Consider the following 23,528-nt stretch of genomic DNA (forward strand, 5'->3'; position numbering starts at 1 on the left):
GATCGTCCTTTTACTCCTCAGGAAGAGGAGTATATCGTCCCATGTACGTGGGACCGACTTGTCAGCCTCATCAACGATGAGGAATACTTCGACCAGCCAGTATGGGTCGAAGTCAATCATATCGGTGACCCGAGTCACCAGATTCAATACCTGACTCTCATGTGTGAGGGTACAGGGCAGCAGATGAACGTGTGGGTAGAAGGGGGGGAGATGAGAGGCATCTCGCGGTTTTAGTATACTATTGTATACTTGTATAGTCCTGTTTGTATTAACATCCTGTACTGTCTCTCTTGCTTTTATCTCCATGTGTCCATGGTCTGTATGAAGTCAGTCAATCAATCAAGTCGTCAATCTCCACTTCGTACTTCGTATTAAGGTTACATTCGGCATCCGAGGAACCCGACTCCAAGTATAAATGTCTCTCTCCATCATCAACCAGCAATCGTAGTAATAATCAGAATAATCATGTTTTCCAAAATTAATCGCCTTCTGTGCAGAAGCCCATCTCAATACTTCTACAAACCAAACACAACGCCTCATCTCGCCACTCTCCTCTCCTTCCCATCCAAACCCTCCTGCCTATCCCCAATCCATCATCAAACTGCCTGTTCGGAAATCATTTCTCTAGCAGCAGCTATATCCCCTTTTGAACCCGTTCGTCTTCACGCTCGTCCTGAAGATGTATCATCCGCAACGTCAATGATAGCAGCCAAAGTCGCCGACCCAACTCGCGTATCCATCATTCCATCTCTAACAAATCACCTCTGGATTCGAGACACTGGTCCTGTATACGTTTCCGATGGCGTATCCAACACTCGATACGCGATTAACTTCCACTTTAACGAATGGGGAAATACGCAACACGAAACTTTTCCGAACTGGTCAGATGCTCAAAAAGAAGAGAACCACCTTTTCGCGAAAAACGTCATTGAATCCGACCTCCATCCAGCGCCTGTTACGCCCATCGACTCGAAGATCTGTCTTGAGGGTGGTTCGTTGATAGTTGATGGGCAGGGTACGCTCCTGGCCACGGAGAGTAGCATCATCAACGAGAACCGTAACCCGGGCCTGTCCAAGGGTGAAATTGAAGATGAATTACGTCATCTGCTGGGTGTGCGGAAGATTATCTGGTTTCCTGGAAGAAAGGGGTTAGATGTCACGGACGTTCATGTTGATGCGGAGGTGCAGTTTGCCAGTCCTGGGGTGGTGGTTGTTTCGCGGCCTCATTTTGAGGCGGAACAGGGGTGGAAGGATGTGTTTGCGGAGATATACGAGATTCTGTCGAATGAGACAGACAGTGAGGGTCGTCCATTTGAGATCCATCTCATTGATGAACCGCATCCGAGTTGTTTGGGGGATGCGGAAGAAAAGGCTACGAACTATGTCAACTTCTACTGTGTCAACGGGGGATTGATCCTGCCTATGTTTGGGGATGAAGAGGCGGATCAAAAGGCATTGCATACTATACAGTCTTTGTGTCCTGATCGAGTGGTGAAACAGGTTCTGGTCAAGGCGTTGCCGGCTTCTGGTGGTGTTGTTCATTGTGCGACTCAGCCTGTATTCTAATTTGCGTATCTGTATACATCTGCATAACTCATTGAAGCCATCCCCCGTCACCCAACTGCTCGATTGCACCCTTCGTAGAGAGATACAGCTGGTACTGTGGGATAATGGTCGATATGTGCCTCAGCGTTGAGGAAAGGAAAATGGTCTTCCCCTAGTGTGATGTGAGGGACCGTCCTTTATCTATTGATTCTATGCTACATTTTCTTCGCGTAGGATAAATCCATAACATATATTCTGTCTTTCAACATGTTTCGGAATGGGTTATTTCTTATTCTTGTTTGTTAAACCTATTCGCATTATCTACTCTGTATAAATCCAGCCACATTTTCCATCTCCGCGCGGACTTAAGAATAAAGCCGGGGGGGTCTTCACTCCGAGTATAATGACCATATGCATACTGCATGTTCTGGAATCAATGCTTCTAGTTTGATTATTCCTTTTCAAGATCATTTTAATGTCAGTGTATACTCATTGTATCTTGATAGGTCATGACTGCTCAAATTGCAAATATATATTCTCTGCCAGACAGCTGCTATTCTGACATTATTTCTTGCAAGAATTAAGACGCTATGGCCAGTTTTCTTCCATACTTTTATTACCCAGATAATAACACGGTATAATCTAGACATCTTCCCAAGTCTATCTAATGACAAAAGAGGATCCATTAGTCTATTGTGACCTGATAAACCCAATGGTTTTGCTAGACTAGTTTTAGACTAAAACGTATTATTCTCATATCTTTGCCACCTGTGATGACCATAACGGCGACAACCTGCCTTTAAGCTTTTCCCCGACACTCTATTGCCTCCAATTAATACCGAGATCCGAGAGGATGACATCACTTGTGCACTCTTTCTGTTCATAATAAGCAGCCTCGGCATAAGCAGCCTGCATAGCTAGCGTGGCAAGTGGGGCCTTCGAAGCTGCACCGAAAATCGCGCCGATTTCCACTTTCGGCCGTGCAGAAAAATTGAACTAAAAGTCTATCGGATCCACTGCTGACTCGGGGATAGCAGGAGAGGTATTGAAATGATTATACTTATGGGTAGTGGTAAGCTGGTTGCATTCGTAAGTATTTATCGTCTATGTCTAGATTCTAGATTATTGTAGATAATGTAGTCGGGACGGTGGATTTGCCGTTGGAAAGAAACCTTCACCACGTGGAGTCTGTCATCAACGGACATAATGGAGTTAAGACTGAATCAATCTTTAGTTCAAGTGGATCAGTGGATCACTCTCAGAAAGTCGCAGGGATTTCTAAGCACAAAATCAAATTATGTCTCCGATCGTACGGTGATCGGCCTATATTGACTCGGATCGTCTGGTATAAAGATCGTGAGTACCCCTGGGGAATCAATCCTAGTCCATCTACATCAGATCCAATCACATCTCTCACATCTCACATCCAAAACTCAATCACAATGGCTACCGACTACAAGTTCGAAGGCTGGATGGGCCTTGACAACACCGCTGCCGAGGGCAACATGGTCTGGCAGGAATTCGAGCCCAAGCCTTGGGAGGAAACCGATGTCGATATCAAGATCACCCACTGCGGTATCTGTGGATCCGACATGCACACCCTGCGAAGTGGATGGGTATGTAGTTCCAACCAGTCCAATGATTAAACAATGCTGACTTGCCAAGGGCCCAACAACATATCCCTGCTGCGTGGGTCACGAAATCGTCGGAATTGCCGTCCGTGTCGGTTCCAAGGCCGAAGGTGGCATCAAGGTCGGTGACCGCGTTGGTGTCGGTGCCCAGAGTGACTCTTGCCTGGGCCGTAAGGGTGACTGTGAAGAGTGTGCTGCCGGCCTTGAGCAGCACTGCTCCACTCACATGGTCGGTACATACAACAGCACCTACATGAACGGAGGCAAGTCGTACGGTGGATACGCTCTGTACAACCGCTCGCCCTCGCACTTTGTCGTCAAGATCCCCGATGCTATCCCCTCTGCTGAAGCCGCTCCCATGCTTTGCGGCGGTATCACAACATACTCTCCCCTCAGACAAAATGGCTGCGGACCTGGAAAGAAGGTCGGAATCGTCGGAGTTGGTGGTCTCGGCCACTTCGGTATCATGTTCGCCAAGGCATTGGGTGCTGACAAGGTCGTTGCCATCTCGCGCAAGTCGGACAAGAAGGAGGACGCCCTCAAGCTGGGTGCTGACCAGTACATCGCCACTGACGATGATGCCGACTGGGTTAGCAACAACTCCCGCTCTTTGGACCTGATCATTTCCACCGTCTCCTCTTCAAAGGTATGTCAATTCCACCTCTCGGAGGATACCCAAGCTAATAATGTAGATGCCGATTGCCGGTTACGTCTCCCTCCTCCGTACCGGTGGTACATTTGTTCAGATGGGTGCCCCCGAAGACGGTGCTCTTTCCATTCCCGCCTTTATCTTGATTATGAACCGTATCAAGTTCGGTGGCTCTCTCATCGGAAGCCCCGACGAGATCAGAGAGATGTTGCAGCTGGCCGCCGACAAGAAGGTCCACTCGTGGGTTGAAGAGAGACCGATGAAGGATGCGAACAAGACCATCCTCGACATGGACGCCGGCAAGGCGAGATACCGTTATGTCCTGGTGAACGAGCAGTAATCTGCATGTATATATAGACATTCAAAAATAATATACCAAGGCGTATGCTCACAAAGCATTAACCGCCCCTAATCAATCTCTTCAAATGCACGAAGCACATACCGTTGTCCATCAACCATCACGTTCTTTCTCCCCTTCCACGTGTCTTCCGACTTGCCCTGCAGTCCCTTCACCATCGAGGGTAGCGAATCTGCCTCCTCCCCAATGGCATACTTGACCTGCCATCCTTCCTTGGGATCCCATTCTTCCCTCCGTACACTCACTTCCTTCCCTTCCTTCAACCTAACCCCATTCTCCCCCGCAAGCTCTGCCTGAAGGGCATGGAACAATCGCTGCCGGAAAGCCAAAAATGTACCCCATATCCTGGCCATGAAAATCTTCGTCTCCCCCACAGTATTCGTCCCCAATACCTCTTTTTCCCCCTCCGACTCGAGAACCCAACATAGCCCCTTCCCGGGTCCCTCGGGTCCCTCTCGGAACACCAGCTCCCGCCATACCTCCTCGTACTCCGTCATCGGCGTATCTGGGAGGTCGGGTCGAGGCATAGACCCGGTTTCGAGGTCGTCGCCGTTGGGGAGAGTGGTGAAGGTGCCGCAGTCGGCTGTTGAGAAGCAATTATGCGAGTCAAGATCGTGCGTGAAGCGGACCCGTCCTTGACATCATCAGCTATCGCACTTGACCAAATAGTTCACTGATAGTGAGCATACGAGTCTCTTCACTTTCCACTATCCGCTTCCCCGCAATGGCCCAGTCGATCTTCCCTGTTTCCTTTTCCACGCGTAGATCAAGGTACCACCCTTGTACGGACATGACGACCGTGTCTGTGTACTCGAAGGGGGGATCCGGTTGCCATCGTAGGGATATTCGGGTCGAGAGACTGGCGTCTGATTGTATTTTATCGGCCATTTCTTTGCCCGCGGATTGTGCTTCTGTCATGGTGATCTTGGGCGAGAATTATCGCCCTGGGAGTTGGCAAAGAGTGAGTTGAGGTTGTGTGCTTGGCTTGGCGTTTTCGATGATGGTTACCCCTCATTCCCCGCACTACAGGGATTTTTAGATGTGGATATAAAATTACGGCAAGAAATATGCAGGATGAACGAGGCAATAAGTGTCTTGTATTAACTTGGGATTGATCATCATCACTGTCCTCGACATATTACGGATGCCACTGCTGTGAAATACATCTTCAGATAAACACAAATGACTGTTCAATAGAATATCATACGGACATTATTTGATCCCAACCATTTACCAGGATATACAGAGAAGACAATCAAAGATCCATGGTCTTGCATTCGCATTTCTCGCAGACATATTCCTCACTCCAGTCATAGATCCCACCACGCTCATAGGAATCGCCTTCGTCCCAGTACGCATCCCTCAAAGCCTCCTCAATATCGACATCGAGAATAGATTTCGTTGGAGCCCCGGTTTTTTGATTGATGAACCTCATATGATCGTCGAGGACGAAGTGCGAGTCGCCCATAGTGTAATATGGCCGGTCAACCAAACAGTTCTGGTGGAAATGCCAGTTGCAGAACATTCGAAACTCCATTGCAGAGACTTTGAACCGACGGGAATTATGGATAGTTTCATCTGAACCATTATCGATAGCCAGTACCCGGAAGACTTTCCACTGCACCGGCTGAAGAGCTTGGATTTGCTTGTTCATGTCCTCGTGTACGTTGTATCGGTTCACCACAGTATGTATCTCAAAGCCGACATCGTATTTCTTGCAGAGTCGAGCTACCTCCTGGATTTGAGCGAAATCTGACCCTGTACCGCGACCGATAACATTTTTACACTGCTCGTTGAATGAGTCGCAGGCGACGATAATGGTGTCGATATATCTCGCGGCGCATTCCATGAACCCTTCTGTCAGTTTGCTCGCATCAGCAACCAGCGATATAGAATCGAGACCTAGATCCTCCCGGCAGAATTTTATCACCCTGTACAAGAGATTAGGATAGACCAGTGGATCTCCACTGAAGGTAATCTTTTTCATAGCGCATTTCTTCAACATGCGAAGGCCACGCTGGATGTTTTCGAATGATTCCACGTGGGAGAATTTGTCAGTTCGACAACAGAACCCTTCGTTGGTGCAAAGACGGGCGAAGAGAAATTCGACAGAGACAGGTATGATCGGTTCTTTGGCGTTGGATCGACTCATCATTTTCTCCACAGCAAGAATAGCTACGCCGAAGAGGAGGAGAGCCACCAGCATGGCTGGGAGACTGGTGTCCATCATTGCGGCTTGGTAGTTGATGAGTAGAGAGATGGATTGAAAACAGCAGTGGAGTGTTGGCAGGATAGAAATTCAGCCGAGAATTTTCTTCTGAGAAAAGACCTTTCCTCTGGCCTGGCAGTGTTGATGAGGAGGGTTGCCATGGCCATTCACTGCTGCTCTAGTAAGGGGAAAGTGGAATACACAAGGCCCTCAGCCAAAACACCACACAGAAGAAAAGTCCCTCTCCAATTACCTCATTTTTGTAACACTGTTATGTCCATATTCTACGATTCCGGGTTACTAAAATGTTTTAGAAAGCTACCAGCCAACCCCCTACCAAACTGAAGAAAAGATAAAATCATCATTCGTTATTCTCAAAATATTCCCGAATTATTAATATATCACGTTAGATTAAACCTTTGTACCTTCCGAACCATCCTGCTTCTGATTCTTCCTTCGGAGTAAGAAATAGTGCGAATTCAGAATAGCACACAGCACCCATGAGGCAGCAGCCAGCGCGCAGATTGCGGTCAGGCCATGCAAGTATCGCGGTTTGTCCGACGTGCGGAAGACCTGTGAGCCAGAGATACCAGCACAGTTGGCGGCCATGACGATCAACCTGGGTATGTTAGCTGAAGCTTCGTGAGATGAAAAAATGGTCAACTTACGCCATAGATACACTTCGCTCCTGGGGCGACTTGCAGTATACTGAGAGCCATCCAACATTAAGGATGCTACTGTCCGTTAGTATAATTTGATTGAATGGGAAAGATGAAACATACTGCATGCTACAGTAGGATACGTTTGCGATTGCAATAACAGCATATTTGTGCCAGGTCGAGGAGTCGAATGGACTTGTTCGAAGGCAGGTGTACGAAATAACATTCCATGTTATCGCGAGTAGAACAAAGGGGCCGCGGTGTCCCAATTTATCACTGCAACCCAAGTCAGTATCGAGACAAGATATTTGGTATACCAGGACGTACGCGAAATATGATAGCCCCAAAGTCCATACCATACTGGCATAGATGGGTACGGATGCTAGAGCATTGGCCTGAACGGCATTGAAGCCGAACGATTTGATCATACTCGGGGTATACTGAGTCAAGCCCTGAAATCCAGACATGGCCACTAATGTAATGAAAAAGTGCTGTAGAGTGTGAGGCTGGGTGACTGTTTTCCAAATATCCGATCCGCTGATTTTAACATGTCCCAAGGCCTTACGGGGATCGTCGAGAAGGACGCGATTACAAATTATATGTGATTCACGTTCGTTGAAGTAGCTCCAGCGACCGAAGCTGATGAGAGGACTACCGTTACCAGCCTTGGGTGGTACGAGAAGGGTAAAGAGGATTGCCGCGAAGATCGTGATGAGTCCTTCGACTGAATTGCAAATGCGTTAGTCGATCCAACTTCTGAGGCAGGTGTTGCACATACTAAGAAAGATCCATCGCCAGCCAGCCAGCCCGCCTATTCCTTCAAGTTTCAAAAGCCCAGCTGATATGAGACTTGATGTCGCCCCAGCGAACATCTGACCAAAGAAAAACAATGTGGTTCGGAAGCTGGTCTCTTCTCTTTTGTACCATGTCGAGAGATAGTATAGAGCGCCTAAGACGATCGACTTGTTAGTCAGGCTTTGAGGCCTTCAAGTTTTAATTTCGTACCAGGGATAAAACCTCCCTCCAGCAACCCAAGGAGAAATCGGGTCGCTAGATAGGCCGGATAGGACTGCACAAAAGATTGGAAAGTAGCGACCAGGCCCCAAGCAAATAGCTGCGCAGACAGCCACTTCTGCGGTCCAATTCTCTGTAGGACAATATTTGAAGGGATCTCAGTGATGACAATGCCCGCGGAAAGCAGTTGTGTTCCAATGTTGACGTCGTTGGTGGTGATTCCTAGGTCGTCGGTGATGGTTGACGTCAGGGCAGCGCTGATATTCCCACGGTCCATCTGTAGCGAAAAAAATGCGAGTCCAAGGACTGGAAGGAGGATCAGATCAATTCTGGAAAAACTAAATATCAGCCCTGTTGATCACTCGAGCATTAACTTTGGGATGCCCTGGAATGACCTACTTTCGACGGATCGGGCCTTCCTCTTCGTCCCAATCTTTGACGATGCAGGAATCAACATCGCTGGGAGCATATGTTACTCCGTTAGCCACATCTTTTTCGTATATTTTCTCATTTTTTATGGTGTCGTTATTGCGAAGGGAAGACATATTGGCAGGAAACGACTAGGTGTCTCCCCGACTGAAAATCCGTATGCGCTCCATGAAAACTAATGATACACCAGACTTTTATATTATTTTTAAATCAAAAGAAATTATTATCGGATCCCCACAATCTGCTTCACTTACGCAGCATTTGGTGCGCGTGTTGGGGCTTTGATGTTCCTGAATCCACTGTCAACTGTCGCGAGAGATCGGGGAAGTATGGCGCAATCATCGAGCAATTGACGCCAACAGACGGCCTCACTTTTGCTTACCCGTCGGCTGTCAGCGTGGTTAGGAGCTTTGATAAACCGATATGCTTTCGCTTATTTCCGACTGACATACGTCGTGGACGTGGAATCCGGGATTGAGATAATGTGTTGCGTGGTATTTATTGCTTTTGCCCGATCGATACCCTTTGCTTTTCAGGCAAAATTGACTAGCTACGTGAAATTTTCGTGAATATTTCTTTGAGATTGCTTATCACTATATACAAAAGATTTCAAATATATCTACTTTTAGGTTCTCATGTCGTTACAGTATCAAGTCGTAAATCATACCCACGCATCCCAGCTCAAATCACCCCAGTAAGACCGCGCATGTTGCGGCCCCTCTGCCTCGACGATGTATCCAGGCTCACACCGGTCAAAGGACACCTTGTGTTGAGTATGATAAAATGCATCATACCAGGTATCCAAGGCATCTCGCAAATTTTGCACTGACCCACCAGGGTGCAGTACATCCCACGGCTTAATACACGTGTTTCCCTTGCAAGACTTCAATACTAAAAGAAGCGCATCGAGTCGAGGAATAACATTTGACAGGCCATATCCCATAATACGCGGTTCATCCGTTATACCAGAGTGAGAATTGGAGTAGAGGTTGTGAAGTTCGTGAGGGTCAGTCTGTATAGTGTCAGTGATGGTTGCCTTCTCATCCTGGTTATAGAAAACATACCGTTAGATCATACAGCTCATGCTGGTTATTACACCACACAGAATAATACAGATTATAACCTTCTCCGATAATGCGAATCGATTTGTAGGTTTGGTTGGGAACGGATGCTGACTTTTCAGGACCTGAAAAATAAACTCTCAGTTAGTCTGGGAACAAACATTCACACAGCACATAAAACCCACCCAAAAAGCCAGTTTCTCCCTCGAGGACTGCAGATCCCCAGTACTCTACCGTGACATGTTCGTGCAGTGTTCCCACAGACTCAGATGTAATGGGAATTGGGGTACCATCGAAATCAGATCTCAATGGAATACCAGCCAGTTCAAAGAGTGTGGGAGCTAAATCGATGTGCGTCGTAACTGAATCCTGAACCTCTCCTTCCGGAATTCCAGGGCCCCGAATGAAAAATGGGACACGGATATCCTCTTCAAAGCCACATGTCTTACCAGGAGGCAAGCGATGCTGTCCAATATGGAACCCATTGTCCGAGGTATAAATAATGTAGGTATTGTCGATTTTTTGACTGTCTTCCAAGCGATTAATCAGAGAATTGACCAATTCGTCAACCCCCTGAAGAGAGCGTAAGCGTTGACGATAGTAATGATCTTCATAGTCGATGGTCGCCTGGTCTTTCTCTGGGAGATCACGAATCCAATTCACTCCGCTTGGCTAATCTCAATTAGTTGACTGATTGCTTTAGTCGAAAGGGATCATCTCACATTCTTCGGGTTGAAGTGTGGTGTTCGAGGAACTTTGACATCCGGGAACAAATGCTTGTGCCGCTCTTCGGGAATAGGCTCGGTCATCATCACTTTTCCGCCCTTTCTTCCTGAAACTCCATCAATATCTGAATGCGGTGCGATCGGTGCCACGGCCAAGAAGAACGGCCGTTTCCCTGCCAGGCCATCCTCCAAGAATCCGAGAGCTTTTTCTGTGATGACTTCGGTTGTATGTCTTCCCTCATAGCTCACAGGGGGGTCCCGATTTCGCTGGTAGGTTGAATTCAGGTAGGAGTAGGTAAAAGGATCGAGCAAGAAATCCGATCCATTGAAGCCAGCGACATGGGGGCTGTCGTAGTTGTTGACAGTGTGTGAATTGAATAGCTTTCCAGTGTAGTAGGTGTCGTATCCGGCTTGTTGCAACCAAATTGGCAAGTAATTGTCATTGAATCCACGCTCGACGAATTTAGGATACCCGCCTGTCAAGTTGACTCCGGTCAGCAATCAACACTAGCATGATGGCGCGATTGGCACTTACCATATGGTGGTTTAACGTCCGTCACATTGGTGTTATGAGCCTGGCGTCCTGTCCACAGGCTGACTCGCGATGGGCAGCAGAGCGCAGTGGTCACAAAGTGATTCTGGAACGTGGTTCCCTTGTCCCTCAGGTGTTTCAGAGTCAATGGCGTGTATGAAGTAGAATTCAGTTCCAGGTCCTGGTCGTCTGTGATGATGAAAAGAATATTTGGCTGTTGTTTCCCGGTCGTTTCACTGTCCGACATGACCGCTTGCAAAGCGGCTTGGGGAAAGTCAAAGCCAGCCTCCGCGGCAGTAATGAGGCCCAAGGCCGCGGTCAGCCACTGAATTGTGAGCTTCATGATGATGCTGAAGAGTTGTTGCAGATTGCATTTGACTCACGCCTTGGAGGCTTAGAGCTCGATAATAAAAATGTCAGGCACAGGAAGCAAGCTGAACAATTCGAGACGGGATGGCGATCTTTGTTGGCGGGATGATGCCATAGCTGAGCTGGTGGAACCATCGTGACGATAAGCCAACCGCGACTGGTGCATGGGAAATCAGAAGCAGAAATGATTGACGCGACGGAGCAGTGGATGCTGGCGATGGAGTGGCAGAGTGGAGAGAAGCAGAGATGGTGTTGGCACTAGCAGCCATGGCTACTGCGGCGCTTTCTGCGGTCGGCAAATCGCCCATACGCCCAGTCTGATCCCACCATCTCGCGTCCATCTCGTGTCTACCACGCTGTCGACCTGTCCATCTTGGGATCAAGCTTATCAGCAGGGTCAGATAGGGATCCTGAACCGAATTGTCTATGTCTTTCCTGTTGGGCTAAATCGTCGCAAGTTAACCTGGTCATCCAGGATGCCAGCACATACGAATACAACACCCAGCTGAGAACGATCGTCAAGCGCAATTAATTCGACTTCCATTTCAGTTGGGTCTATCATTCAATAAGCAATAGATTGATGTCACTTGTACAGAGTACAGTTAGATTGCCTGTTTCTCTGTCCGATCAGGAAATGATTGCTGATCTCCAGCTGTTCTCACAAGAATCAGCTCCGCCCCTGTTACACCGCACATCGTTGAGCTGAACAAGCTATGCCCAATCTTCGCCATGTTTCTTTTCAATACATTGTCACCACAATGAAACTTCATCTAGGATTATACAGATCTTGTGGGGGCGGACAGAGCATCGCTTCGTCTACGCTCAGACTCCCCCCGATAGCCGAAGCATTCAATATCTGGTCGGGATGACGTGCTTCATCCAGACAATGGTGAATGCAGAACCACCATCGACAGTTCTATTGGCCATTTCTAAACGGCTGTTGATCACGCAAGGGAGTCCGAAAATTACAATAGTTTTGATGCCAAATCACTCTAAATCGCATGCAGCATGGGAAAAGCAATGAGCCGGTGTCACCCATCAATGACCACTTGCCAAAGCAAATCACTGCCATCTTTTCTCGTTGCTCATCGACAATAGGCGTTGACTTCTTTGCCCACTTGCTTTCTCCGGTCGATCAGGAACACATGCGTATAGACTTTGTCAACCGTTTCTAACGCAGAACGGAGCCATGGTTGCCACTGTAGACGAATCGACCCCTCTCAGTCGGGAAAGGGATCCAGGGTCCTACGACGCTATTGTCAGAAATTCACCACCAGAAAATGAGGGGGATAATACCAGCGATGAGGAGAGCAACCTCATATCACGCCCCAGCTCACGTGATGCTCCCGTCCAGGCCATGACCAGTGTTAGCACCATTGTGGCCGTGTTGTTGCTCGGTATAGTTCTCACTTCATATGGAATTCAACATCGTACTCATAGCACCCGCGAGTAGGAGAATTTATTTCCAATGCAGATGGCACACTGGTTTTGGCAGCAACTGGACCGATCTCCTCCCAGTTCAATCGGTTGCAGGATGCCAGTTGGTTGTCTACTGCTTATACCCTTGGTCTCTGTGCAGCGCAGCCTATGGTCAGTTTACACTGGGTCCTCTAATTGGCATTTTAATTGACGAGAAATCAAAGTATGGAAAATTAAGTGACATCTACGGCCGCAAGGTACTCTTGCTTGCCGCATACTTTTTATTCGCTTTCGGATGTTTGGTCTGGTAGGTCTTCAAAAGTATACCCAATATAACCAGCGCTGATTGGCATAGTGGCACCGGAAGCGAAATGTGGATGGTTATCTTAGGCCGTGCTATCAGTGGTATTGGAGGTGCCGGCATTATGGGAGTGGGATCCATCATTATAACCGGTATGTGGTAGTATAAAGTGTTATTCGACATGCTAACATCTTCCAGACATAGTTCCTAGGCGCGAAGTCGCCAGCTGGAGAGCATATGTAAACATCTCCATGACTTTGGGTCGTAGTGTTGGTGGACCCGTTGGTGGTTGGCTAACGGACTCGATAGGGTGGCGATGGTATGCTCTCTTTTCCTTTTCTTTTTCCCCGTCTACAATGGTTTAACTTCGCTAACGATGCTAGGCTCTTTATCCTTCAAGCTCCATTGATAGGAATTGCTGCGATCCTTGTTTGCGCGAAACTCAACATCTCCTACCCTGGAACCAACGTTACCCCCAAAGAGAGTAAGACATCGCCTCTACGTCGTGTCGACTTTTTGGGCACGTTTTTGCTGGCAGCCGCCATAGTTTCGATTGTCGTACTTCTTGATAGAGGCGGACAGGCATTCCCTTGGATCTCATGGATTTCATCCCTGCTATTCGGACTCGGGGTACTCCTACTCGTTGCATTTGTTCTGGTAGAGATATATGTCGCTCGGGAACCCATCTTCGAACTCCGCATTCTGCGACGCCCCAATGTGGCAGCAAGCTACCTTATCGGTTCCTTACAGATCATGGCCCAAGTTGGCATGATGTTCTCCGTGCCCCTTTACTTTCAAGTCACCGAGCGGGCGTCAGCAACCGCAGCAGGCGCCCAGCTGGTCCCTGCCGTTGTCGGTAATACAATTGGCGGGTTACTTGCAGGTGGCTTCATCCGACAAACAGGTCGCTATAATATTCTGGTCGTACTGGCTGGACTCGTTGCTGCCATCACATACGCCCTTCTTTTCCTCCGCTGGAACGGCCACACCGGTATATGGGAGTCGCTCTACATCATCCCCGGTGGTATGGGAACTGGCATTGCATCTGCATCTGCGTTCGTCACCATGACGGCCTTCTTGGAACCGCAGGAAATACCCATGGCGACGGGGGGTTATATGTTGCTTTTCAGCTTCGCCATGACCGCCGGTACCACTACCGCCAACACTTTTTTGGGACTCGAATTCAAGCGCCAGCTTGAGCGCAATCTCCATGGGCCCGATGCTCAGAAGGTAAGTAACTTGACATCTCAAGTATGTGCAAAACTAACTCAATATGAATGTAGATTATTAGTCACGCTATGTCGGATACCCGCTACATTGCCCAGCTTACTGGCCGTCTCCGAGAGATAGTCGTGAACTGCTTCGTCGCTGGTCTGAAGCATCCATACCGTAGGTTGCGTGCCATTTGATTGTCGAGTATCTGCTAATGCTCTATAGTGATCTCACTCGTCTGTTCCCTCCTTTCGTCGTTGACTGGGTTGACCGTGCGACATAATAGTTTGTAACCTGGTCCTTTACACCACACATACGATGGCACATGCAAATTATAGGTATATAAAGAATCATACCCTTCTAAGGTTATACCCTGTTCACATTCTACTAAAAATAGAATTACGTTGAGTCAAGTTATGAGTGCGACTACCTCGAAGGATAGATAGCCTATAATTATGAAATCCTTCATCAAGCATTATACTTTTGCAACCGAGTATATCTATTTATGTCACATGTGAGAAGCCATTTCCTTACTCAAAGTACATCATAGTTTAAGATAAATAAGCCGGTGAAGATCGTTCCTTTTAGTCTCTGGTTTGTTCAATCCAATAGCAATAGCAATAGCAAACAAATTTGAATCCCCAACCCGCGATCATATATAATGATATGCCGCAGCAAACAAGGAATATAGTATCTCTCCTCCATCTCAAACAGATACTTGATCACTGCCACGTATCCTCTTCAACAGCAGTAGACGTCCCACAGCCCGCAGGAACAGTGTACGACCGGTTAGGATCACTTTCCCACGCCACACTATCCCCATCGACACGAACATATTTGTATTCGAACTTCGCCCCGGCAGGTAAGTTGACAGTCACATACCAAAGCGGGTTGCTAGATGTATACTTATCCGCGCTCAGAGCGATGGCGTCACTCGTATCCCAGCTCCCGAGTTGGTCAATCGAGCCGGATAGCTTGATGTTTTGGCCGTAGGTTGTTGGCGCGGTGAGGTCGAATGTAACGGCTACGGATGTCGGTGTGGTGCAAGACGTGGAAGTTGTGGAAGTTGTAGTTGTCGCCGTCGCGGGGGTCTCGGTAGTTGTTATCCTAGTCGTGGTCGCGCCGGATCCGCTGGTCAGTGTACTTGGCCAGGAAGAGGTGGCAACGCTGCTGTAGGTGCCTGTTGCTGAAGTAGCAATGCATGACGAAGGAACGCTTGTGGCGGATGTTTCTCCCCATGGTGCAGGAACGACCGAGTTACGACGCATGTTTGCTGTCAGTAGAGCTGCATAGGACCAGGTCAGGTCACGGGCTGAGAGCTGAGAGCCATCTGATTTGGAATATTGCTCGGACATGGAGCCGTTGGAGGAAGCGTATTGTTCCTGATATTATTAGTAGCAATCCAAGATTGAAAGAATATTAGACATACAACAATGCCCACAAAACCATCTGCGTACTGCTTAACAGCATCCACGATATCCGCGTAGGCAGAACTGTCAGATTCATATGTACCCGTTTTTGCAGAGCTATACAGGTCCTGGAAAAAGGCCAGTGATACATCAGTGATGGTCAGGGATCCCAACTGATCCCATTGGTAGATCGCATCGTACAGCTGTTCAGCAGCAGCAAGAGTGCACAGGAACCACGGGTTTCCATTATAATATGAATCCTCGGGATAACGACCAACCGCCACAGCTTTACCGGCTGCGATGCCAGAGTTAAGAGAGTAGACAGAGCGGAAGGAATCAGTTACCACCTTGTGGTTAGCCAAAGCACGGGCAGAACATGGCTGGAATGAGGAATCGTCGCAGCCGGCTTCGGGGTCAAAGGTGTGGATGCTACCCAGCAGAGTATTGGCATCTTTTCCAGTGCGACCGCCCCCGAAGTTGGCCAAGATGTATTCTCCCGTCCAGAATGATTGCAAGAAGCAAAGGATCTGGGGGGCCTGTGAGTCACAGTATGGACAGGAGGCGTCAACTTGGGCGGCGAATCTACTTCCTTCGACAAGCGCGCGATGTTGCACGGCGATCGTAAAGAATGAAGAACCCTGTACTTCTTCCCACAAGTCTTTTACACGTTAGTTAATTCTTAAAAGTAGATTTGGAGTCACTTGCCAAATCCTGTCTGATTCCAATACTGTGCAACATAGGACAAATCGTTTCGCACAATCGGCCAGACAATGCCCGAAGCAAGATCCGTATATCCGTTTTCCTATGGAGGTATTAGCCGATAAATTACGAGGTACTCCGTGGGAGAAACGTCCAATCAGCCATTCACCAAAAGAAATCAACGCTGTCGCCCGCAGCGCCGGACCATCACGCTGCGGTCGTCCCCAAGATCCTGTGAAAGCAGTCTCATCGGCGTTGAATTTGGGTTCACCAAGCCCACCACTGGAGAGGTCACCGGATGGATTCGAGATGCCCTGAATAACAGCTTGAGAATCGATGTATTGCTCGATGGTGGATAGGACAGACGAGTCGCCGTTTATAAACAAATCGATCACGGTTTTCATCACCAATCCGGAATCACGAGTCCACGTATAAAAGTCTGAAGTAATGAATCAATTAGCATTGCTCATGTTAGTCTGGACACAACGCACAATCAGGGTCTGCAGTGCTGGGACTAGCGACGATGACTCCAGCTTTGGCTCCCCGCGCCCATTCGCCATCGGATCCGATGTTATTGAGAATGTTACTCAATGAGGTCGTTGCCTCGCTGGATAACCATGTACCCAAATCTCCTGACGCACGTGGAGTTAAGGATGGAGCTGCCCCAGCCACCTGCCCGAGGGCAAGGGCACACAGGCCAAGGATAAAATGAGGGGTCATCGAAGATTGAGATTGAAGCTGACTGCCGGGTTGGGAGTCGAAGACGCGAGGTAGCTGAGGCTTTTATACCTGCCTCAGCTGTGCATATGTTTGTTTTTTATTTTGTGCAGTTTATTGTGATGAAGCTGCATGTTTGGAATTGGCGAATGGACGATGCTGGCGTTGTTGTTCTTTGCAAGGGACGGTTGCATGTGCAGGAGAAGATTTAATTTCAGCTGCAGCTTTGTGGGCTTGAGCGGGGTGGATTGAAGCTGGTTTTGCTTTTTCATGTAGCACCACGATTTAAATTGCTCATTATACCCCCCGATAGATTTAGTCAATCTAGATGCATCCATTGTTAGATGGCCATGTCAGGCACATGTTTGCCGCTGGTTATTCGGCATCGCTTGGATAGACGACAGGGGACGGCGAATTGGCGGGCATGAATTTATTCGTGGATTTTGAGAATTAATTAAGATGGTTGGAACTTATGTATGTAGGGTATCATCCTGTAGTATGTGACAAGATGGCGGCGGTCCACAGCCTATATATAAAACGACTCGATATTACTCTGCAGAAGTGCATACGTATCATTGCGGAAGTCATCTTTGATCAATTCCCCCTTGTCCGCGAAGAAGTTCATTAACTCACTCCCTTCACTCCACTGCGGCCACTCCATAAATTCTCCGCGCTTTGCGTTCGGATCGAGTTCGTACACAAAACTGAGGTAGTATGTATGAATGGACCGAGACGCGTAGTTAGGCAAAATTCCGTAGAAAACTTGTAAAAGGTCACTTCCATGGAATGTACCCAGAATCGGGGTTCCATGGTCGTATGAGGAGAGATACGACCACGAGGGGACATCAGGCTTGACCTTATTGGCGACAGAGAGGAAGATTCGCCGTGTGATAGTGAAGGTCAAGTCACCCAGGATGGCAGCAAGACGTTTATACTGCGGGTACCAGTTGTTCAGGTTACTAGTGCGGAAAGGAGATCCATCCTCGGAAATATCTTTGTAGGTTGCCACCAATTCTTCGAGTGTTGAGCGGCTGGCTTCGTAGAAGAAAATACTAGACAGATAGTCCACTATCTCATCCGTCGTAGTGATGTTGGATTGGAAGAGGGCAAATATAGTTCCCTCGTCCTCTTGATCCCCGACAATAAAAGGAACCGATGCATATTTTCCTGCTTCAGCCAGTAGATCGGGAGATTGCGTGAGAACCTTTCCATCGGGTCGGGGAAGATAGGACAGAGCCACAGAATGATAACTCAAGATACCAGGCACTGAGTTGACAGCGTTGAGGAAGTCAGTATACTCCAGCCCTCGCAGACATTCCAGTGTATCCTTTTGAGATGAACACCCAGCATAGGCAACGACCGCATCATATACTTCCTGGCCTTTCTTCCCATCGACCTTCTCAGCTGGAACCACACTGCCGGAATCCATGATCGCTCCACGGAATAAAGGCGAGCCCTTGTAATTGATATCGCCATCATACATCGCCATCTGGTCGAAGACACTGATCGAACCTGCACTTTCGCCCCAGATGACTGTTTTGTTCGGGTCTCCTCCAAACGCTTCAATATTATCCGCCACCCATTCCAGCGCGAGACGTTGATCCAACAGCCCCAAGTTGGAAGCGCCATCAGCGAGTATCTCAGAGCCAGCAAGGAATCCAAATCCTCCAACGCGATAGTTGATCGCCACAAACACGACAGGCATGTCCAGATCCACTGAAGAAGAAACAATTGGCCCCCCGTCATACATGGTCGTAGAACCCAACTCGAACCCGCCGCCAAATATCCAGACTAGTACTGGCAGTTTTGCATCCGGTTTGGTCCCCGCTGGACGACGGATATTGAGAGTGAGGCAATCCTCGCCTGCATTGGTGACATGTTGAAAGAGAGGGATATTTGCCAGTTCCCCCACAACAGACCCAGGGAACTCGCTGTTGTTGGTCGAGAAGAAGAACTGAGGACATGATTTGGCTATTCCTGTCGCAGAGATGGTCCCTAATGATGACTGCAGGGGCTGGGGAGGTTTCAGGCGGAGCGATCCGGTGGGCTGTTGAGCAAACGGGATTCCATTGAAACTGTCGATATTCAAAGCCGATGAGCCAACGATGGTTGCCGCAGGAGAAGCGATGGTGACGCTGGGAGAATCACGTTTGGCGGGGGCTGCCAAAGTGAGGGGGAGGAGGAGGAGAAAAGTGAATGGCCTCATGGTGTGTGGACGCGGTGTTCATGCCTGGACGCATTACGCCCAGCAAGTATCACGATATATATCATTTCATGGACTGAGGCATGTGTTTCCTCGGTCCAGAGACAGACATGGCTTTAGGGATGAAATTTTAATAGAGTGTTTACTGTGATCAACTAAGACTAGGAGTGACTAGCTAGTTCCGATCATGATCTGTTGGAGGGGGAAAAAAAAAAAAAAAAAAAAGCAATAGTATCACATTTCGACTACGGAGGAATAACCGGGCTATCACGGATCAGGCGGCGTCTCCTCATCCGGCTATTTCATTTAGCTACACATTATCAATTTGACTGTCATTGTATGCTTGTGGAATTCCGCGTTGATAATGTCTGTGACTGAGTCCTTCCTTCAACCTGACTCGGATTGTCTCGGAAGACATCGAATAATCAACAGTGATCTTTGGAATCACAGTCAGGATGCATTTTTCAACGCATGAGCCGAGGTGATGATGTGGTCAGGTGCTTGTTGTCGTTCGGGGGTTTAGTTGGCGGTATAGAAGAATCCCCGCATTCTGGCCTGTCGATCGCGCGGGGAATTAGAAGGTTTATATTGCACAGCCAATAATATGGCAGAACCGGAGTGAATAAATGCAGGACGGTTGAGTAGTGGTCGAGGATTTTGCTGCTTTTGGATCATTGCAGGTCACTAGTACTGTCTTATGTGAGTCATGTTACTGTCATGTTGTGGTGGTTTGATACATGCAATGTAACGATGGTTATGCTTACTGCATGTGACATTGAAATACATGGCATCCCCAAGTGCAGCGCACTCTAACAAACTTCTTCTTGCCAGGTGCAGGAACTCGTAAATATAGTGGGTTAATTAAAGTAGCTCTTAATAGTATGGTTTTAAATTCGAACGGTCGACAAACAGAAATAGGCTGCAACATTTTGTCATCCAATAAGTATGTCTATTGATATTAATTCGTAGTCTATCAAACACATGCGATTTATAAACACCAAACTCCTCAAATAATCACTGAAATTAATTATTCCACCCATTCCACCGTTCAAACTCCCCCGTATCCAAATCAAACAAATCCAACATCCTTCCAACACTCTGATCAGCGAGCTCTTCTATCCCAGCAGCCTTGATATAGAACGCCGGGACAGGAGGAAAGATGATAGCACCAGCTCTTGTAATCTCCAACATGTTGCGTAGATGAATTTCACTCAAGGGTGTCTCTCTGGCCACTAGCACTAAGCGTCGTCGCTCTTTGAGCATCACATCGGCTGTTCGGGAGATCAGATCGTCGCAGAATCCAGAATGGATGGCAGCCAGCGTTTTCATGCTGCAAGGTACCACAATCATGCCATCTGCTCGGAAAGAGCCGCTGGAAATCGGTGCTGCCATATCGTTGATGTTGTGAACATGATCGGCGAGGGCCTTGACATTAGAGGGATGGTAGTCCGTCTCGTATTTGATCGTTGCCTCGGCCCATTTGCTCATCACGAGGTGTGTTTCCACATTTAGTCGGCGAAGGGCAATAAGACATTTGATTCCTAGGATGGCGCCAGTGGCCCCTGTCATGGCTACCACGATCCGGCGGCGTCTTGGTTGTGGGTTGGGATGCGGTGCGGGATTAGCAGTGACGGGGGGTTCAGAATGGTGGTCGGCGCTCATTTCGGACGGACTGGGTGATTGACCGATGGAGTGAGGAGTAACAGTGCCGGAGAAGAAAGAGTTCAACATCTCAATGTTATTATTTGACCAGTTTTGTGGTTGATAGATGTAGATCGCTGAGGAATGGTGAAGAGCAGATGGTTGTGATAATCTCTGAGCAAACGAAAACGAATCAATCGAGTATTTATCCTTTTATGTGGCGTCAATAAGGTTTTTAAAATTGCCTGCGGAGACCTTTTTTGTTCTCGTCATTTTTTCTCGGATCGTTTGTGTAGGATCAACAATTGCTTTCAAGGATATCTCATTGATCGCCGATTCCGAGATGTCCGAGGGCCCGAGGGTCCGAACCCGAACTGCCGGGATCATGTCGGCAAAGAAGCCGATTTTGTGGTGGGACCAGAGTTCAATATTGTTCGGAATATTCAATCCAAGAATAGAAGTTATGGGAATCCAGTCTCCTGGGAAAGATCAAACATTGGAATATTCATAATCGAGTCAAGATACGAGATGGGAGACACCCCGAAAGGATCTCCTTCCATAAGCGTATTCGGTATTCTATCAGAGTCAGTATGATCATTTCTCTGAGACAGGTGGGGCTCATACCCAAACATTGGGTAAGGTTCAAGATTGGGTTGAGTAGTGTCGGTCAAGTCCTCCCTTTGTTGATCCAATGCACTTCGCACTGCATTACGGAGAGTCACCAGCGCCCGGATGTGTCTTTCTGACAACCATTGCCCGTTGGGTGTTGTTGAATTCGATTCACTGGCGCCGACTTCCGTCGTGGAAAACACCTCAATCACTCGTTGCTGCAGTTCAAAACACTCGGGATCATTTCGAGTCTCCTCCCAGAGACAAAGAAGCAATGTAGAGCTGAGAACCGTATGGACCATTGACCACGTCCTTAATGGGACTATACTTAGTGTTTGGAAGTTGAGAAACGCCTTGGACGCATCAATCAAACTTCCCTTGGCTCTGGTGCGTAACACATCGTACTGTGCGTCACGGAGTTGAGACTGTTTGATGGCTGGGCGACACAGTACAGAAACAGCGAGAGAAAGGTGCATTTTGAGTGCCAGGTGCTCTAGGTTTTGATGCAATGTCCTACAGTTTTCTTGGGCAATGAGATGGGGCTGAGCTCGCCCGTAAACACTGTCCAAGGTAGCCAACGCATCGAGGGATCGACTGATTCCATTCGATTCAAATTCTTCTGATAAAATAGTTTCAATCCCGAGGCGACAGATATAGTGCATGATGTCCGTGTATGACAAGCCGAATCGTGAAGATATCGTCGCGTCAGGCCTCCAGCCTTTTGTTGAAACGACGGGAGGCCGATCGTAGCAGAGGCATAGCAAACTGTCCTGCCAGACAATCGTAAACCTGGCCGTCAATTAATTTATTATCCCCCAATATGAAAAAGTTGGAAAATAAGGTACCATAGAGTTTTTGCCTTCGATTTGACACAGTCTGGCCAGTGTGATATGCTCTTCTCCGTGTGCAACCCAAGCGTCTGGGCCAGTCGCACAGTTGTTCCCAGTAACGCCCATGCAGCATCTGACTGTCCATTATTCTGGAGGGTGTTCCCTAGAATCAATAGCGACTGTATTATGTCCATTGAGGGTCTAAAAAGAAAGTTTGCCAAGCGCAGGGCTTGAAAAGATCGACGGGCTGCTCGTGTAAGCATGTGCTAAAAAGACCCTTGGAAAGTTCCATGTACATACCAAATTCCTGACCCAGCTCTGACCGATGTGGATGTTCAATATCTGAAAAATGAACCCCTGAAGCCAGGGTAGCCAGTAGTAAGCTGATGTGTCCAATAGATTTGTCAGTTGCCCATCGATCCGATACGCAATTCGCATCCCGCAGTTCCCCGGCCGCGAGGGCATTGAGATAGCCGCAAAGATCGGATTCAAATCGATCAATATCAACTAAGATTGGATTAAAGGGATAGGCAGATGTGCGATAAAAGTGAAAGTATCTAAGATGTTAGAAGTGATCTACACATGATGTTCTTCGAACTCACTTCAGCACCTCATTTCGCTGGGGTAGAATCTGTAACAGCGCCGCCCACCGTTCTTGAGGCGTTCTCGAGTCCATAAATGGGTAACTATTGTAGGTATTTTGTAAACCAAGAACCGATCCGAGTTCATGGGCCATCGACCCGTTGGCATCCTGCGTGCGCAGACGAAGAATAGAAACAACCGAGTTATCGCCGGCAAAGATGTATTCCTTATCCATGCCATCAGATGACGGCTGCTGACTGGGATTATTCAGAATGCTTTCAGATTGAGACTGAGGCTGAAGCTGAGGTCCAGGAGACGAGATACTTTGGACAGATGCAGCCCTCCAATTCCCGTCGGGGTGTACCACAGGCTCGGTGTGATTTGTCCCACGTGTAGCATTGCTACGTCCCGAACGCGCTGGCAGATCATAGGTGCAGATATGCGGATGGTTTCTTTTCTGACAAGTTCGACATGGCTGCGAACCATCACATTTGACCTTTCGCTGGCGACAAGGATAACAGGCCTTGGTTTCACGCTGCTTCCGCTTGAGCCGGAGGACGCGGTCGATTTCCTGTTGGCTTGGATGATTGTCCATGGTTGGCTAGCTGAGTCTGTATTCAATGGCTTTCATTCTAATGGCACTTTTAATATTAAATACTTTCAGTTCCGAGTATTTTTAAATATTGACCCGTCATGATGTCGATGATCTTCCTTTGCCAACATGT

General features: G+C 48.0%; 11 protein-coding genes across 11 annotated transcripts; 3 read left to right on the forward strand and 8 right to left on the reverse strand.

Annotated features, from left to right (window-relative positions):
• Window positions 1-457: 457 nt before the first annotated feature.
• On the forward strand, window positions 458-1,733 carry ASPWEDRAFT_46731 (agmatine deiminase family protein). The gene has a single exon (XM_040836833.1). The coding sequence runs from the start codon at window positions 466-468 to the stop codon at window positions 1,564-1,566; it is 1,101 nt and encodes a 366-aa protein (XP_040683682.1). The 5' UTR covers window positions 458-465; the 3' UTR covers window positions 1,567-1,733.
• Window positions 1,734-2,614: 881 nt separating this feature from the next.
• On the forward strand, window positions 2,615-4,165 carry ASPWEDRAFT_165841 (NAD(P)-dependent alcohol dehydrogenase; the record flags this gene model as incomplete). The annotated part of the gene is made up of 3 exons (XM_040829920.1): window positions 2,615-3,161; window positions 3,211-3,822; window positions 3,869-4,165. The coding sequence occupies exons 1-3, from the start codon at window positions 2,988-2,990 to the stop codon at window positions 4,163-4,165; spliced, it is 1,083 nt and encodes a 360-aa protein (XP_040683683.1). The 5' UTR covers window positions 2,615-2,987.
• A 68-nt stretch (window positions 4,166-4,233) lies between these two features.
• ASPWEDRAFT_122188 (uncharacterized protein) lies at window positions 4,234-5,071 on the reverse strand (the record flags this gene model as incomplete). The annotated part of the gene is made up of 2 exons (XM_040829139.1): window positions 4,234-4,817; window positions 4,873-5,071. 2 exons carry the CDS (start codon window positions 5,069-5,071, stop codon window positions 4,234-4,236), a joined length of 783 nt encoding a protein of 260 aa, XP_040683684.1.
• A 206-nt stretch (window positions 5,072-5,277) lies between these two features.
• ASPWEDRAFT_46734 (uncharacterized protein) lies at window positions 5,278-6,713 on the reverse strand. Its single transcript, XM_040836834.1, has one exon. It carries the CDS (start codon window positions 6,411-6,413, stop codon window positions 5,439-5,441), a length of 975 nt encoding a protein of 324 aa, XP_040683685.1. The 5' UTR covers window positions 6,414-6,713; the 3' UTR covers window positions 5,278-5,438.
• Window positions 6,714-6,758: 45 nt separating this feature from the next.
• On the reverse strand, window positions 6,759-8,610 carry ASPWEDRAFT_165850 (uncharacterized protein; the record flags this gene model as incomplete). Its single annotated transcript, XM_040829921.1, has 6 exons — window positions 6,759-7,011; window positions 7,061-7,327; window positions 7,379-7,775; window positions 7,830-8,000; window positions 8,057-8,394; window positions 8,465-8,610. 6 exons carry the CDS (start codon window positions 8,608-8,610, stop codon window positions 6,804-6,806), a joined length of 1,527 nt encoding a protein of 508 aa, XP_040683686.1. The 3' UTR covers window positions 6,759-6,803.
• A 446-nt stretch (window positions 8,611-9,056) lies between these two features.
• ASPWEDRAFT_46735 (sulfatase family protein) lies at window positions 9,057-11,413 on the reverse strand. The gene is made up of 5 exons (XM_040836835.1): window positions 10,816-11,413; window positions 10,278-10,756; window positions 9,741-10,227; window positions 9,559-9,680; window positions 9,057-9,506 (listed from the first exon to the last, which is right to left on the reverse strand). The coding sequence occupies exons 1-5, from the start codon at window positions 11,153-11,155 to the stop codon at window positions 9,156-9,158; spliced, it is 1,779 nt and encodes a 592-aa protein (XP_040683687.1). The 5' UTR covers window positions 11,156-11,413; the 3' UTR covers window positions 9,057-9,155.
• A 957-nt stretch (window positions 11,414-12,370) lies between these two features.
• On the forward strand, window positions 12,371-14,406 carry ASPWEDRAFT_121822 (uncharacterized protein; the record flags this gene model as incomplete). Its single annotated transcript, XM_040829112.1, has 8 exons — window positions 12,371-12,578; window positions 12,632-12,771; window positions 12,825-12,907; window positions 12,956-13,053; window positions 13,100-13,220; window positions 13,285-14,131; window positions 14,185-14,290; window positions 14,339-14,406. 8 exons carry the CDS (start codon window positions 12,371-12,373, stop codon window positions 14,404-14,406), a joined length of 1,671 nt encoding a protein of 556 aa, XP_040683688.1.
• Window positions 14,407-14,515: 109 nt separating this feature from the next.
• On the reverse strand, window positions 14,516-16,941 carry ASPWEDRAFT_733785 (uncharacterized protein; the record flags this gene model as incomplete). The annotated part of the gene is made up of 5 exons (XM_040839320.1): window positions 14,516-15,495; window positions 15,543-16,180; window positions 16,228-16,324; window positions 16,359-16,660; window positions 16,713-16,941. 5 exons carry the CDS (start codon window positions 16,939-16,941, stop codon window positions 14,836-14,838), a joined length of 1,926 nt encoding a protein of 641 aa, XP_040683689.1. The 3' UTR covers window positions 14,516-14,835.
• Window positions 16,942-17,464: 523 nt separating this feature from the next.
• Window positions 17,465-19,144, reverse strand: ASPWEDRAFT_177744 (putative extracellular lipase; the record flags this gene model as incomplete). The annotated part of the gene is made up of 1 exon (XM_040831708.1): window positions 17,465-19,144. The coding sequence occupies one exon, from the start codon at window positions 19,142-19,144 to the stop codon at window positions 17,465-17,467; it is 1,680 nt and encodes a 559-aa protein (XP_040683690.1).
• A 1,020-nt stretch (window positions 19,145-20,164) lies between these two features.
• ASPWEDRAFT_121925 (UbiX family flavin prenyltransferase) lies at window positions 20,165-20,872 on the reverse strand (the record flags this gene model as incomplete). Its single annotated transcript, XM_040829120.1, has 1 exon — window positions 20,165-20,872. One exon carries the CDS (start codon window positions 20,870-20,872, stop codon window positions 20,165-20,167), a length of 708 nt encoding a protein of 235 aa, XP_040683691.1.
• Window positions 20,873-20,999: 127 nt separating this feature from the next.
• ASPWEDRAFT_733793 (Zn(II)2Cys6 transcription factor) lies at window positions 21,000-23,398 on the reverse strand (the record flags this gene model as incomplete). Its single annotated transcript, XM_040839321.1, has 4 exons — window positions 21,000-22,180; window positions 22,237-22,468; window positions 22,522-22,778; window positions 22,824-23,398. The coding sequence occupies 4 exons, from the start codon at window positions 23,396-23,398 to the stop codon at window positions 21,244-21,246; spliced, it is 2,001 nt and encodes a 666-aa protein (XP_040683692.1). The 3' UTR covers window positions 21,000-21,243.
• Between the last annotated feature and the right edge of the window lie 130 nt (window positions 23,399-23,528).

The sequence above is a fragment of the Aspergillus wentii genome (assembly GCF_001890725.1).
Source record: "Aspergillus wentii DTO 134E9 unplaced genomic scaffold ASPWEscaffold_10, whole genome shotgun sequence".
Lineage (NCBI taxonomy): Eukaryota > Fungi > Ascomycota > Eurotiomycetes > Eurotiales > Aspergillaceae > Aspergillus > Aspergillus wentii.

What these genes read in the sequence shown, in the direction of transcription:
- ASPWEDRAFT_46735 (XM_040836835.1), bottom strand. Translation starts at nt 11,155, where the DNA reads ATGAAGCTCACAATTCAGTGGCTGACCGCGGCCTTGGGCCTCATTACT. An exon ending in GGACGTTAAACCACCATATG is followed by an intron (nt 10,757 to 10,815) that starts GTAAGTGCCAAT and finishes TCAACTTGACAG; the next exon opens with GCGGGTATCCTAAATTCGTC. An exon ending in CACACTTCAACCCGAAGAAT is followed by an intron (nt 10,228 to 10,277) that starts GTGAGATGATCC and finishes AATTGAGATTAG; the next exon opens with CCAAGCGGAGTGAATTGGAT.
- ASPWEDRAFT_46734 (XM_040836834.1), bottom strand. Translation starts at nt 6,413, where the DNA reads ATGATGGACACCAGTCTCCCAGCCATGCTGGTGGCTCTCCTCCTCTTC.
- ASPWEDRAFT_46731 (XM_040836833.1), top strand. Translation starts at nt 466, where the DNA reads ATGTTTTCCAAAATTAATCGCCTTCTGTGCAGAAGCCCATCTCAATAC.